A 16,793-nucleotide genomic window follows, 5' to 3' on the forward strand; every position below is an offset into this window, starting at 1 on the left:
TTAAGTCTTCGGGCGTCTGGGTGGCTCAGTTGGTTGAGTGTCTGATTCTTGATTTTCAAGTCAGGTCATGATCCCAGGGGCATGGGATAAAGCCCCACATCATTCTTCACACTGAGTGTGGAGTCTGCTTAAGAGTCTGTCTCTCTGTGCCCCTCTCCCCTTATTGTGCTCTTTCTCTCTCTAAATAAAATAATAATAATAAATAAAACCGAAGGATATATATATATACATATATATACATATATATATGCATATATATATATATTCTTTTTAATAGCAGTGTAATTGACATAACATTGTTAGTTTCAGGTGTACAACGTAATGACTCAATATTTACATATATTGCTCAGTGATCATAATAAGTCATAATCGTCTATCACCACACAAAATTACAAAAAACAAATTCATGTGATGAGAACTTTTAAGATTTATTCTGTTGGAAACTTTCAGATATGTTCTACAATGTCATTGATCATAGTCATCACATTTCCATGACTTATTTATTTTATAACTGGAAGTTTGAACCTCTTGACTCTTTTCACTCATTTCACCCCAATAAGGCATTAAGTTGGTATTTTATTAAGTTTTTTATTTTAATTCCAGTATAGAAGCGTAGGTAATTTTTCAAAATGAGTATAAATGGGAAATAATCCAAAAAACGGAGCCAGGACTCTACAGAATAAATTTGACAAAGAAGAAAAAAGAGAGACAAAATATATACAGATGAATATCAGAGTCCATCCAGAAAATAGACAAGTTGGCAGGAATGGACAATTATATCCAAATATTTGAGATCTATCATTGTATAAAAATGAAAGGAATTTTAATGGCTAAAAAAGGAAAACTTAACTTTTTTCAAAAACAGTTAATGTCAAAGCAGAGGAGGTCAGCAATGACATTGCTTTGCAACTTGAGATGAATAGACTAGAGGTCAAACATATTTAGAAAACAGACATGTAGTTTTCTTAGCTATGGACTTGGCAAGTCATTAGAATTTGTGAACAGTCTCACCATGTATTTGGTTGTTGTGAGGGGGAAAAAATGTCCCATTTTAATCTAGAAGCAGAAACTCACTGCAACTACTAATCCTGTGTCTTCTCAGTGAACTTCATTCCTTCTGAGAGGTGTCTGGCAATAGTAGATGGTTGATGAATATTTGCAGAATGGATAGACTCATTTCTGTGACCTATTCTGTCACCTTCAGAATGTAGTGGTCACTTCAGTTTTATCTCTAAGATGAGCACAGACTGCTTTCTCATGCCAGAAATACATTGAAGCTTAGTGAAGGGAAGCAAAAACTGGACCCCAAGCCATTATTTCAGAAGCTATATGACCAAGAGAATGCCTCAGATAATTTCCTTTCCTGCCTCTAGAGAAGTCCATTGGATTTGCTATTTAGTCTATGCTTTCAAACAGGAAGGGCCTTATGCACTAATTTAAACTACAACATTCCCAGCCTGAAGAACCAGCTCATCCCTTATTCCATTGCAAATGAGCTAGATAACAGTAGAGTAGTTCTATTCTAGATTTGAGTAAGCTATGAAAGAGTCCTAGAATTTTTTTTCCATGGACTTTGGCCCACACTCCTAGAAATGTATGCATTCAGAATGGCATTTCAGTCCAGAATCCCATTCTAAATAATGCTAGTCTAGCTGGCTCTGGTACTCCAGAGATCTCATTGACTCAAGTGAAGCATGGCTCCAAATCCTGAAGGAAGCAGACTCCTTTCTTCCTCAATCTCCTTTGTGACTCAGAGACACATTCATGGGTCAACTCCATGCTTGAACTGATTCTCTCCAGTTTTTCTCATTGGCATCGATGCAGAACAGAAATGGACTGGCTTCTGCTCTTTACAGAACAATTACAACTCTGTGCAAAGATTATAAATGTATTATCTAACACTGAAGCACTTGGATGATAAGAAATGTCTTCATGGGGGCGCCTGTGTGGCTCAGTCGGTTAAGAAGCCGACTTCGGTTCAGGTCATGATCTCACGGTCCGTGAGTTTGAGCCCCGCATCGGGCTCTGGGCTGATGGCTCAGAGCCTGGAGCCTGTTTCAGATTCTGTGTCTCCCTCTCTCTCTGCCCCTTCCCCGTTCATGCTCTGTCTCTCTCTGTCTCAAAAATAAATAAACATTAAAAAAAAAAAAAAAGAAATGTTTACATGAAAATATGTGTAACCAAAGAAGATCAAGGGGGTGGGGAACTAAACAGAGCGGGAAAAGATGGTAGATTTAAAGAGATCCTGAGTTTCACTTGGACTTCTGTGGGGAACATTTTTGTTTTTTGGGTTTTGGTTTTTTTTGTTGTTTTTTTTGGTTTTTTTTTTTTAGGCTAAAGGTAGATCGAATGTGCAATGTTTGACAGTTTTCCTTTCAGCACTACCAGTTCAGTTTGGCGTAGTGTTGTGCATTAGATGTTACTGTGCTAACAAATAAATGCCCCAAAACAAGTGTCATAAAAAAAATAATTCTGTTTTCATCAACTGACTATGTAGGGTGGTGTTGAGGGGACAGGGCAGCATTTCTTGCTCTCATTCAGGTGCCAGGCTCTTCCCATCTTGTTTTTCCACCATCCTCCTTGGCTTCAGCACTCTAGGCATCCAGCTGGCAGGAGAAAGAGCAAGTAGATGAGCATGTGGAAGGAGTCTTGAGCCAGTCCTGAAAGTGGCATACGATATTTCGGTTACGTGGCCAAATCTAATTGCAAGAGAAGCGTGGAAACGAGGACCTCTTGCATGCCCGGGAACAAGCGGAGAATGGATTTGGCAGACAGCGAGCAGAATTCGCCACATTCACGGTCATGATTATTGAATTCTGTGCTTTTCCAGGGCTGTTTTGTCTTTAGTCCAGATCCCATACCAAACCATTTCAAAGAAATATAAAATATATCTTTACTCTTTAAAATCATTGTGGAAGTGGATCTCACAGCTTGTGGGCTGTCCATCCCAATGTCTTAAAATCTTTGAAGGATCGTTTGTAAGCACGTACAATTCACCCAATATAAGAATTCACAAAAGAAATCTAATTTCACTGTGCCCATAGCACAATGATATGTGTGCTGTTTGGTGTCAGTATTTTATTCTCCGTGATCCATTTTTAAAGAATTGCAGAAGAGAGTGCTTGTTTATGACCATCATAGGATGATATTCTTATAATTGCTCTACCCTGGTAGCATTGAAGAAATTAATTCAGGCCCCACAGCTCCCTGAAGCCCGTCTCTGTTCTCTTCTACTCCCATTAAACTGGAAAAACCCATCTGTTTGGATCATTGAGGTTGGAAATGGAGTAATATCACTTCTCCAAAATAGATTTAATAGTATGGCTGGTAAATTGTTTCCTGACCTGTATGAGGGAGAGCCCAGACTCAGAGAAAAACATGGTGTTTGAGGTTCCATATCCATTAGTGGAAAAAGTTCAGATTTAGGTTATATATTTTTTAAATGTTTATTTATTTTGAGAGAGAGAGAGAGAGAGAGAGAGAGAGAGAGAGTGAGTATGAGTGGGAGAGGAGCAAAGAGACAGGGAGAGAGAGAATTCCAAGCAGCTGGCAGCACAGAACCTGATGTGGGGCTTGATCCCAGGAACCTTGAGATCATGACCTGATCTGAAATCAAGAATCAACACTTAACCAACCCAGCCACCCAGGTGCCCCAAGGTTACATTTTTTAAAAGCAATTCTAGGAGAACTTTTCCAGTTTCTGTTTTCAGTTATAGTCTTGCTTAGACTTAATCTAATTCATATATAACATTTTAAATGGTAAGTATTTTCACAAGGAATTCATAATTTAATAATCCTTACTCATTCAATTAAACCATTTGGAAATCATTTTTGATGAGTCTAAATACACGAGTAGCTAGGAATGAGACTAAGAACACCATTTGAAAAGCCCGCCTCTCAAAAAGATAATCATCATCTCTGTGAGACAGGTAAGGTTTAAAGAACATCCCTTTTCAGACCTTCAAAGTGATTCTAATGCCCTACCTGGTGGAATCACTCCCCACTCCCCCAGGACAGCTGATAATCACTAATTTGGAAGAATAAATGTGCAAATAGCAAGAAAAGCCCTGAAAAATATGAGTAAGGTTTGAAAATTTGAACAATAAATACATAAATAGAAAAAAAGAATGAAGAGGGGATCCTGGGTGGCTCAGTTGATTAAACGTCCCACTTTGGCTCAGGTCACGATCTCATGGCTTGTGACTTCGAGCCCCACGTCGGGCTCTGTGCTGACAGCCCAGAGCCTGGAACCTGCTTTGGATTCGATGTCTCCTTCTCTCTCTGCCCCTCCCCTACTTGTGCTCTCTCTCTGTCTTTCAAAAATAAATAAATGTAAAAAAAAAAAAAAATTTAAGGAAAAAGAAAAAAAAAGGATGAAGGAAAAATAACCTCTAGAATAATTCACCTGTTATGAAAAAATACAGTATTACATTTTCAATTTCAGTCATTTTATTGTTTTTCCTTTCTTTTTCCTACTCTGTCATTGCCTCACATGCACATCAACTGGGAAATTAATGCACATCAAACTCAGAGCCCCTCACTGGCCTGGGCCCTTTCTAAGTTCTAGAAGGGAGGGGTGCTAGCAGCATCACCTAGTAATAGGTTCTATAAAATTTGCGAAAGTAAGATTTTGTTTTTGTATTAATTTTTCCAGAACAGACTCTCAAAATTGTGTAACCTTCATGTGCCACAAAACCTGGATCCTGACCCTGCTTCTATGACTGATTGGGAGTCAGACAGAAAGATATTCAAAATAATGCATATGAAAATGCCTTTTAAAACCCCAGGCTTTTAAATGCCTTTCCAGATAATTTCTTCAAGTGAACTAATCAATCTCATTAGTTGATAGGGTTCTTTCTTTAAAAAAAGTGACTGATTCCTGGCCAAAATGAAATACAATAATAAAGTCCATTTGAAATAGAGCCACACAGGTAACCATGGCAAATAATGAGGGTATAGTAAGTAGTGCTGCATCTAAAGATATTAATGCATTCACAATACAGATGTTTATTGAGCAACTACTATGTGCCAGCCATTATTTCAGGTGCTGGGGATATACTAATGACCAAAATAGATAAAAATTCTTTGCACTTTGAGAGGTTACATTCTAATGAGGAGAGTAAAATTAACAAAATAAGTAAATAAAGCTTATCAGCAGCTGTTAAATGCTGTGGAGAAAAAAAAAAAAAAAAAAGAAAGAAAAGGAAGCTAGGAAAAGCCAGGAGATTAGGATAGTGTATTATTTAACTTTTTTCTGGCAAGTGAATTTTTTTCCAGCATAACTGAGATATAATTCACATAAAAAATTGTATACGCTTAAGGTGTACAGTGTAGTGATTTTATATATATTAATCACTTCTTATATGTAAAATGTTACCAACATGAGGTTAGTGAACACTTTCATTAGCACACATAGTGACAACCTGTGGATGTGTGTGTGTGTGTGTGGCAAGAGCTTTAGAAATTTACACTTAGCAGTCTTCAAATATTTAATACAGTTACTCTGCCATGACTGTAATCACTATGTTGTACTTTGCATTTGTGAACTTTCTCAGAACTAGAAGTCTGTAGCCTTTGACCTCCTTTGTTATTTCCTCTACCGTCCCTCTGCCCCTAGCAACCACCAATCTGTTTTCTGTATCTGTGAGGTTTTTTTTCTTTTTTTTAGAGTCCACATATGAAATCATACAGTATTTGACTTTTTCTTTCTGATGTATTTCACCTTAGCATAATGCCCTCAAATTTCATCCATATTGTTGTACAGGGCAGGATTTCCTTCTTTTTTATATAGCTGAATACTGTTCCATTGTTTTTATCCAGTCATCGGTTGAGAAGACACTTCAGTTGTTTACATGACTCAGCTATTGTAAATAATGCTGCAATGAACATGGGGATGCACATATCTCTTCCAGATAGCAATTTCATTTCCTTTGGGAATATACCCAGAAGTGGGAATGCTGGGTCACATAGGGTAGTTCAATTTTTAATTTCTTCAGGAGTCTCCAAACTGTTTTCTATAGTGGCCACACCTATTTACATTCCCACCAATGTGTACAATGGTTCCTCCCACTAGGAGGCTAGAAAAGGCTAGGAGGTGAGGGTGACAATTTTAAGTAGAGTAGCCTGGGAATATCTCTTCATGAAGGTGCCATTGAGCTGATGTCTCCGTAAAGAATACTGGAGGTAGAGGGCGCCTGGGTGGCGCAGTCGGTTAGGCGTCCGACTTCAGCCAGGTCACGATCTCGCGGTCCGTGAGTTCGAGCCCCGCGTCAGGCTCTGGGCTGATGGCTCGGAGCCTGGAGCCTGTTTCCGATTCTGTGTCTCCCTCTCTCTCTGCCCCTCCCCCATTCATGCTCTGTCTCTCTCTGTCCCAAAAATAAAATAAACGTTGAAAAAAAAAAATTAAAAAAAAAAAAAAGAATATTGGAGGTAGAGGGAACTCCACGAGCAAAGGCCTCAAGGAGGGAGTGCCCCCATGTGTTCAGAGAACTGCTGGGGTCTCAGAGAATGAGGCAGAGTGAGTAAGAGGAAAAGAGGTACAGGAGAAGATTAGATAGGCCTCTGGGGCCTAGATCACTGTTGGAAGGCCATAAGCCCCTGTGAAGATAGTCACTGTTAATAAAATAGGAAGCCATTGGAGGATGGTGAGCCATGGTAGCAGAGATCTGATTATATGTTTGCAGTATTTCTCTGTCTGCAAGAGAAAGAAGAAACGCGTGTGTGGGAGACGTAGGGGGCACACCATTAAATATCAGTGTTCCACTATGGGCTTATCACAGAAAGATAAATAAATACAGAAACACCCTCCGTATCACAGAAAAATAAATACAGAAACACCCTCACCTCCGCCTTGCTAACAGGACACTGTCCCTCTTGGAGTTTAGCTTTCTTGAGTCGTGTTTTTGAGGAAAACTGCATTTTGGGACTGTAACAGCTTAGAAGTTGTCTCAGAGAACAGCAGGTTGGCAGTAGTAGGCCTTTAAATGCAGCACAAGGAAGGTAAAACCGAGTGGTTGTGGGATTGCCTCAGATGCCCAGGTCTTTGCTGCTCTCTCCATCCCTTCCGTTCTCTTAGTTTGAGACCCACAAATGAGAACAGGTTACACGGGAAAGGCTAGCTTGCTTGCTTGTTTTATTCTCACAGAGAGGCCTGAATGACTGGTTTACATAAATTAAGGGCCATCGACAACTGTGAAAACAGACACATCCCGTTTTCAGCATATATTCGGGTTAAATACACATATATGACTTGGACTGTTTGTTATGCTGCAAACACGGGCCTCAGTCAGCGGCTGCATGGTTGGCCGCTGACTCACGACGGCGTGCTCATGTTGGGACCCACTCTGGATGGTTTGCCAAGCAGAATTTCATTTAAGAAGAGACTCCTTGGGGCACCTGGATGGCTCAGTCGGTTGGGCGGCCGACTTCGGCTCAGGTCAAGATCTCTCGGTCTGTGAGTTCGAGCCCTGCGTCGGGCTCTGTGCTGACAGCTCGGAGCCTGGAGCCTGTTTCAGACTCTGTGTCTCCCTCTCTCTGCCCCTCCCCCATTCATGCTCTGTCTCTCTCTGTCTCAAAAATAAAATAAACGTTAAAAAAATTTTTAAAAAAAATAAAAAAAAAAGAAGAGACTCCTTTACCATGACCGTTGAAAAATTAGAAACCTCAAGTAAAACAATTCTTGGTTTGCACTTTTAAATTTTTAGAGCTAACATACGTTTTCCTGAAAAACGTGCCTTTGGGCATCTCATTTGGCACAAACCTGCTCCCTCCCATCCAGCTTGCCCTTTCTGGCATCCAGTCCACACATTGGACGTGCACTGTCATTTTCACCCAGAATCTTCTTGTTGTCCTGTGTCACTTGAGAGTGCCGTTGACAGGTCACACACAAGTGACGTGTGTTTCTGGAGATGAATTGATATTTTCCTTCATAAACAAGCATACACCTTTTGCCTTCGTGCCGGGCTTTTGTTTATAAAGAATTATCTGTGAAAACAAAGGGTAAAATGTTCCTGTTCTTAAATGCTGATCCTCCATGCAAACACAAGTATGATGCATGCCAAAAATGACCACCATCATTTGACTGTATAATCTGCCAGACTGGCAAATACCCTGTCCTCTCAGGGTGTCCTCTTTATTTTATTTTATTTTTTTTAAATTTTTTTTCAAAGTTTTAATTTATTTTTGGGACAGAGAGAGACAGAGCATGAACGGGGGAGGGGCAGAGAGAGAGGGAGACACAGAATCGGAAACAGGCTCCAGGCTCTGAGCCATCAGCCCAGAGCCCGACGCAGGGCTCGAACTCACGGACCGTGAGATTGTGACCTGGCTGAAGTCGGACGCTTAACCGACTGCGCCACCGAGGCGCCCCTCAGGGTGTCCTCTTTAAATTTGATACGCAGTTTTTGATTGATTGGAAGAGAATGCCATTCGTGCATATCCCTGTAAAATGCTTTATTCCATAGTCTCGTTTCTATAGGTAATCTGAACTAAAGAAATATTAAAATGGGGACTTTTCAGAAGCACTGTTGTCTTTACTCCAGGGAAGCTGTTTGACTTGCAGAGAAATCTTGAATGGGAAATACTACTGGCATTAATTAGAAACAGGTTTCATAGCCTCGTGGTATTTAATAACAGTGGGTAAAATATTTGTTATAAAGAGAAAAAATATTTTAAACGAATTATCCAACTCTGATTACACTTATATTAAGCCTGTGGGTGAACCAAGCACCTCCCCTCTGAATGGCAAAGCACCAAAATGGCTTCCATTGGATAGCCAACAGCATGGACTACTGTGTACACGGGAGGGTCAGGTATAAGAAAAAAACAGCCATGCACTTGTGATTTGAGGTCCCCGAGGTACACCCAGTGGCTGGAGACCTCAAGTCTGAGGAACTGTTTCTGCTCATTATATTCTCATCATATTCAGCTAGATCCCCACCCAGGTTGTTGGGACCTCCGTGCCCTCCACAGTTCCTAGCAGGAAATGGTTCTTTCTCCTCAGTGAGGAATATCTCAAGAAAAATCAGCTCTCCACCCTCTCCCCAGAGGTTATCACACTGGAATTATGGAGTTGGGTGGAGACATAAAAGCCGCTAAAATTCTAAGAGCAATCTGGCTCCAGCGTCTCTCACCTCACTGCTCACCAGGGTTGATTCGATTGGCTTGGATGGCCAACACTCCATTCTCTCTTCTTTTCCTTTAGGTTCTTCCCAAAGCAGTGTATGCAGGTACAGAGAATGACCTAGATGGAGAGGCCCCCTCAAAGCTAAAGGGCAATAACAATAAAGATGACAATAGCCGCTAAATACTGGGAATGTACTAGCTGCCTGGCAGGGTGCTACGTGCTTTCCAAACATTTTCTCTTCTAATCCCTTTAGTGGCCCTGGAGCTAGGCACTGCAATTATCCTTATCAGAAATGGAGGCTTAAAGAGGTACAGTAACTTACCCGAGAACATAGGACTAGAAAGCGGGAGGTCCAAGATTTGAAATTTAACCCACTTTTTCTATCTCCCAAGTGTAACGTTTTAACAGGAACATTTTTGGTGTCTTCCCTACTCCAGGACAGGGAGCGATAAGATCTTTACTGTCAACAGGCCAGTGTTCTTAATACACAGTGACACAGGCAGCTCTCAGATGTCCTGGCATCAGTGGAGGCGTCCAGGGTTCCCACCAGCCTACAGCTTTCAGCAGCTGCTATGTTCTCTCCAGAGTCTTCCCTTGGGAGCTCTTCACAGATGCTTTGATAATGGGACATCTGTTGATAGGGGCATCCAGCAGCTGCTCCCCTGGAGTCCTCACGTGTCGCACCTTCTTTGGGCTCCACACTGGGGATGAAAGGTCCCTACCTGAGATGAGCTGTTTACCCAGGACAATAGCAGGACCGTGGCTCACGGGAGAGCCCACATAATGGTCAAGAAGAGATGCAAAATGTTTAAACCAGAAGCGGGGTCTAGCATGAGGCCAAAGAACGGGAAATGACTCCAAGCAGACAAATAATTACAGGGTCAGTAGACACAAATCATAGGAATAGCGGAGGAAGCTGCAGGGAAGGTGGGTCAGGACAAGTAGCCAGTAATTCCACTGACATGGTGCAATGTGGAGAGATGGCGAGGAGTTTGGCCGGGTGCTCAGTTTGTCATCTGTTTGGTTTTTGTGTGGAGTGTATTCCTTAGATAGGGATGGGCCTGTGAAGTGAATGGTCCTGAGTAGTGCTAGTACACGTGGCCTTTAACAGTTCTGAGTGCAACAGGCTCTGATCATTACCACCCCCCCCACAGGGGGCCCTCCACAACCACATCGGTGCTTCTCCACAGATGCCTTCTGGGTAAAAGCCAACTCCCTTAGGGGATGTATGCATCCTTGAACTGCATGAAGGACAGCTAACATGTGGAATAACAGTGTGCCTCACTTAGTTCCATTTGCTAAGACCCTCTGCAGACCCACTGACTCTCCTTATTCCAAATGAACTCTCAAACTTATAAAGAGATCACCAAATGGGCTACAGCATAGACTCTTTAACGCCTTACTGTTGTATTCAAAATTGGAAAAATAGGAAATGTGGCAAATTCCAAAATTTGGAGACTTATAAAGGCAGAGTCTCGGAATTAGCCTTGACATGCCAGATCTGTAAGTTAAAGATACTTCTGTATAAATGATACTTTCAAAGAGTTAGCATTTGAAGTTCCATCCATGTGAGAAAGCCCAGAGAAATTCTTGTACTTTTGTAATGGATAATAGGAGGCTTTGCAGTAGAGACATGCACACAGGGACCGTTCTCCTGGGCTCTGGAATCAGACAGCTTAAGTTTAAAACCCACTTCCAGGGGCGCCTGGGTGGCTCAGTCGGTTAAAGCGTCTGACCTCGACTCAGGTCAGGATCTCACGGTTTGTGGGTTTGAGCCCCACATCAGGCTCTGTGCTGTCAGTACAGAGCCCTCTTCAGATCCTCTGTCCCCCTCTCTCTGTTCCTCCCCTGCTTATTCTCTGTCTCTCTAAATAAGTAAATCTTAAAAAAACAAAAAATAAAACCCTGTACAAACTGTATGGTGTTGAACACAGTACTTAATCTCAGTAACTCAGATTACTTATTGGTCAAGTGGAAAATAGAGAGCCTACTTCAAAGGGTTATTGTGGGGATTCAATGAGATAATGTATATAGGGTACAGAGCACAACGTCTGTCTCATGGAAAGTGTTCCAAAATTTTATTGTCGTTATCATCATTAGGATTACTAGTATCACCATCATCATTACCCTCCCCAATTCTTCACTTACTTTCCCAAGCTTCTGCTAATCTTTTTTGCTTGGACTCCATTTTTTTGGCAGTGAGTCAAAAGAGGATTCATTATATGAAAGTGTTTGCCAAAGAATGTGCTTAGGAAGTTCACAGCTGATCTCTTTGGTTCCAGTGTCTAAAGATAGGCTTAACCCTTATCACCTTCTTGTTTTATTAATAATACCATGGTTAGGCACTGTTTATAAAGTTATGCTTCAAAAATAAGTAGCTTGTTTGAGCCCATGTATATTTTCAGACTAAATTAACTCTCAGTTAATTTACTACTCATTGGGTGAAGCACTATTGCCTTGATTTGTCCCAAACATCACTTCTCTTAAGGAAGCTCCTTAATTTTAATTTTTTAACAAAAGAGCTTCTCAGTTTGTTTTTTTGTTTTTGTTTTTTGTTTTTTTTTTTTTTTGGTTTTAAGAGTAAATAATAAAATATCAGTGATCGTTTCTTAGATCATTCCTAATCTGTAAAGCTATACTAATATTTACTAGTTAATATAATTTTATCGATTTTTAGTAGTCACTTCCTATAGATTGTGAGGTTTGATTTTTAGGTAATAGTTAAGGGATTGTTTTCCTGAGTTTAAAAAATAATTTGGGCCTTTATTTACAGTCAATGTTCTTTCAGGCAATGATCTCCATCTAGTGGACAAATTGTTATATTACAACTGACAAAGAAAAATAACAAAACTAAAATATCCCATTATCAAGCATTTTATGAACTATGAATAAATTCTTGGTTTTAATAAATAACATTATTACAAAGACTATCAAATATTTCTATATACTTAGCACTGTTTTTCCCTAAACTTAGAGTGAAAAATTTATTTAAGTTGCTTAACTTAATTGGAAAAATTATAATAATAATAAATTCAGAAGTTTACAGATTTGGGGAATTATATTGGTATTACTCAGTTGAACTGAGAAAAACCAAACCAAAAATCACATTCCTATATCTCTTATATTTCTGTTTATCCATAGCAGGGAAATATATTTTACTTTTTAAAACAGTATGATCATCTTGATACTGAAAAGAAATCAACATGTTTTCTTATGTGTTCACATTAGGTCCTTCCCATGCTGAAGAGCTGCCATAACAGTGTCCCCAGAGCAGAAATCTCCCCCTTTCAAAGGACTTTAGTGTCTCTCAGCTGAATACTGAATGCCTTCAAAAGCCCTCTTTAAATACTACTATTGTATGAAAACTTCTCAGAAGTCTGGATTCAACCCAACTTGAATTCGTCTCATCACCTTTATTTTTGTATCTCAGTGTGCTTATAATAGGTGCTTAATAATCACTTATTTATTTAAGCATAGCCAAGAAGAGCTTGCCAGAGATCCTGAATAAGTCTCTCATAACTGTAGATCCCTTCTCCTTCTGGCCTTCCTCAGGATTGCCCAAAGTCCCACATGCATGAAGGCATTGTTCAGGTGAAACAGATGTCCCCTGTTTGCATGTCACAGTTGCCAATATACATTTATGGTTTACATAATTATTCATTAGAGCTGGAAGAGCTTCAGGAACAGTGGATGATTAAATCTAGTTAGCTCGGTAACTTTGGCCATTAACTTTTCTAGAAGCTGCTATCTTTGTCTATTAAATGAGTCTTTTCAACTCAACCTCTCATTGTCTTTTATGACCAAATAAATACATCTATAGAGTGATGCCATTCTTTTTTTTAATGTTTATTTAGTTTTGAGAGGAGAGAGAGTGCAAGTGGGGAGGTGCAGAGACAGCGGGGAACAGAGGATCTGAGAAGGCTCTGTGCTGATAGCAGAGAACCCGATGCAGGGCTCGAACTAATGAACTGCAAGATCATTACCTGAGCAGAAGCCAAACACTCAAATGACTGAGTGGCCCATACAGTGATTCAATTCTTAAAAAATTCAGATTGGAAAACTTGTTTATGAATGCCCATGCTAGATTATGAGTTTTTTCTTTTCTTTTCTTTTTTTACTAGTTAGATTGATTTTGAGTCCAATGATTCTTATTTAGTTATCGATACATAGATGATTCATGAAACATCAAGACCCTTGCTGATCTTCCACTTTGGCCTCTAATTTTTGGGTGATAACACTATTTATTAATAACTCCAATGGAGAAAGTAAAAGAATGTTTTTTTTAAATGTTTTTAAATTAGGTAGTTAATAGTTGGGGTGAAATTTGTAATGGGAAAAAGATTGATAGTAGCTAAACTTGATTCATTTGTTTATTCATTCAACAATTTTTTACGCTACATATTTACTGGGTTATCTGAACTATTACCCTCTTCTCATAAGAACACCTAAGACTTGACTTTAATACTGCTTAGTATTTGACTAGAAGAGCTCTTTGTGGAAATTTTATGTATATTGTAAGGACTGTGAGGTCAAGAACTGTAAATTTGTGGCTCTGTCTTTTCCCAAATCTGAAATCTGTGTTGCCAAGCACAGTGCCTTCCATTTATTCAATCATCCATTCAAACCACTTAGAAAAGGTTTCTGAAGTGCCATGTGAAGTGCTAGGAACACTCAGAGTTTCCATTCTCAGGGAGCTCACAGTCTAGGAATGGAGACCAATTGGTAAGCATTTTCAGTTCATTGTAAATGCTACCAATAGGGAGTGGAAAGATGCCTTGGGAGTACAGAGGAAGGCATGTCATAAGGGTGTGGGGCATCAGGGCAGCCTTTAAGGTAAATGTTAAGTCCTCGATGAATAGTAACAAGGAGGCAGGGGACTGGAAGGTTGAGTAGAGTAGTCAGGGGAGCAGGAGATTAGGTAGTGATGGCCTGAGACAAGGATGTGATGGTTAAGTGAGTGGAACATCAAGTGCCTGATGGAAGAGGGTTGCATGTTGAGATTGAGAAAAATGGTTGATTGCATTGATTCAATCAAATGGTTGACTGAAAGTGGATAGTTAAAACTCTGTCATTCTAGCCAAGAAATTTGGACTTTACCCTGAGGACAAGAGTGAGCTATTAAAAGGTTTTGAACTGACAAAAATCATGGTCAGATTTATACTTTAAGAAGACTCACTCATGGTACAGAGTGGAAAATGGATTCAAGAGACTAACTTAAAGTCTGTTACAATAATGTAGGTGAGAGTTGGTGAAATCCTGAACTTAATATGTTGGCATTGGGGATGGAGGGAAGTGGATACAGCAGAAATTTGTGACTGGATGGGCATAGACAGGAGGGAGAGAAAGCCCAGGCTTGGGGAAGCAGTGGTATTAGGCAATATAATGGGAACTTGTTGAATTGAACCCAAGTAGTTAGAGAATTACTGTGTATTTCTTCTTTTCCTAAAAGAAACTTAGTAGAACTATTCTTAGTAGAATGGCTTTTTAACTTAAGTTTACAGAGACCTGTGTCTTGTATCTGGTCAGTTAACAAAAGTACCCAAAACTTAAAGAAGACAATAATATGAAGTCAGTGTATTTTTTTTTTTACCTTTGTGTTTTTTAATGTTATCATTTTTAACAGTTGGAATCAGCTGTGAATGTTCCCACTGTCACTTCCTAAACCAGAATCTCCCTTTACCACCATATCAACATGCAAGTGTTCATGGCAGTGTTATTCCTCTCCTTCTTTCACAGTTTTGATGTGGACAATGGCACATCTGCGGGACGGAGTCCCTTGGATCCCATGACCAGCCCGGGATCTGGGCTAATTCTCCAAGCAAACTTCGTCCACAGTCAACGTCGGGAGTCCTTTCTGTATCGATCCGACAGCGATTATGACCTGTCTCCAAAGTCTATGTCCCGGAACTCCTCCATTGCCAGTGATATGTAAGTATAATGATGAACAAAGGGCAGAGGGAACTTCTATAGGAAATCAAGTACATTTATTTGGTCAGTTGATGATCTAATAAAACCAATGACATTTGTTCAACTGCATCATTCTCTATGTTAGAAAGAACAGTGAGTAAAATTATACAAGCTGGAAATAAATTGTAGATTTACCTTGAGTACCCTGTCTCTCTTGAAAAGGAACATTTATTTTCCCAGAGAGTACATTGTCTGAGAAAAGTGAGAAATAGAATTTAAATGGAAACATCTATACTTAAAACATTAGCTTATATTCATGTAGAAACTGACTTTTAGCTACCTAGCCACATGAACATTCATAATATTTCAAAGTGCTTTAAACTCAGTTTGAGAATCTTGAGATATTAGAATGAATAGCACTTTTAACATATCCCAGTTGATGTACCATACGGATGTTTGCACTGGTCTGCCATATCATTGGAGAGATCTTGGGAGGGCTTTGCTAAAATTGAACCATTTAAAAAATTAATGTTTATTTATATTTGAGAGAGAGAGAGAGAGAGAGTAGGGGAGAGAGATGGAGACAGAATCTGCAGGTGACTCCAGACTGCAGGCTGCGAGCTGTCAGCATAGAGACCAATGCAGGGCTCGAACTCAAGAGCAGTGAAATCATAATCTGAGCCGAAGTCAGATGCTTAACAGACTGAGCCACCCAGGAGCCCCTAAAATTAAACCATTTTTGGAATATTAATCACCAGAGGCAAGCGCTGAAAACATCAGACAGATCTGAATATCATTTAAGACACTGCACAGCTTGGAAAATGGTTAAAACTGATAAGCACATTTGCAGATCATATACGTCATTAGCTCATTTTCTCAGAACATTCCATTTTTGTGTTTACTGTAGTGTTCATTAGTTTTCTAATTTCTGGAGGTTTCTAAATAGGACTTGTGCTGTCATTTGTAATTCTGCCTCTGTATAGAGTCGATTTCCTCTGCATCTGGAGATTTATCCAGTAACACTCACCATCTTTCATGACACTATCTCAAAAACTCGATACAGGTTGCAATTCCTTGTACAGGAATTAGATGATATGGAGTCTGTGAGGGTTCAGTGATATTCCTGGCATGGTTACAGATTATCAAGGTAGCTTTATAGGTCTAAGTGAGGTCCTAGAAGTGAAATTGTGCTTTACCCATTTTTCACAAGTATCGTTCCGGTTGCCATTTTATTAATAGTTGTTAGATGATAATACTGCATTCCTTCCAACTAAATTGCAATCATTTTTTTAAAGTTTATTTATTTTCAGAGAGAGAGAAGACATATGTGTATGAGCAGGGAAGGGGCAGAGAGAGAGGGGTGAGAAAGAGAGAGAGAGAGAGAGAGAATCCTAAACAGGCTTCATGCTGTCAGTACAGAGCCTAATGTGAGACTCAAACTCACAAACTGTGAGATCATGACCTGAGCCGAGATCAAGAGTTGGATGCTTAACTGACTGAGCTACTCAGTCACCCCTAAACTGCAATTATTTTGATTCAAATACTGAATTATTAAACTCCTATTTAGTAGCTGTCTTTGTTTGAAGCACTGCAGGATATACAAGAAAACTGTAAGACAGGGTTCTTGACCCCAGTTAACTAATAACCTTATGGAATGACAGGTCTCAGATCTAATAATTACTGGAAAAGATAGCATGTAAGCCCTAATGTGTGTCCTTGTGAGCTATAGGTAAAGGTACTTCACCACCTACCTTTATGCATA

The 16,793-nt window shown here is 39.8% G+C and overlaps 1 protein-coding gene across 11 annotated transcripts in view; it reads left to right on the top strand.

Annotated features, from left to right (window-relative positions):
- Positions 1-16,793, top strand: part of PDE4D (phosphodiesterase 4D) — a 1,431,601-nt gene that overhangs the window by 1,199,915 nt on the left and 214,893 nt on the right. For all 11 annotated transcript variants that reach the window (XM_040452554.1, XM_040452564.1, XM_040452576.1 and 8 more), the window contains one exon: positions 14,861-15,052. In XM_040452554.1, coding sequence (XP_040308488.1) covers positions 14,861-15,052 — 192 coding nt within the window. The remainder of the gene's footprint in view (positions 1-14,860; positions 15,053-16,793) is intronic.

The sequence above is a fragment of the Herpailurus yagouaroundi genome, unplaced genomic scaffold (genome assembly GCF_014898765.1).
Source record: "Herpailurus yagouaroundi ecotype Mexico unplaced genomic scaffold, PumYag 29, whole genome shotgun sequence".
Classification (NCBI taxonomy): Eukaryota; Metazoa; Chordata; class Mammalia; order Carnivora; family Felidae; genus Herpailurus; species Herpailurus yagouaroundi.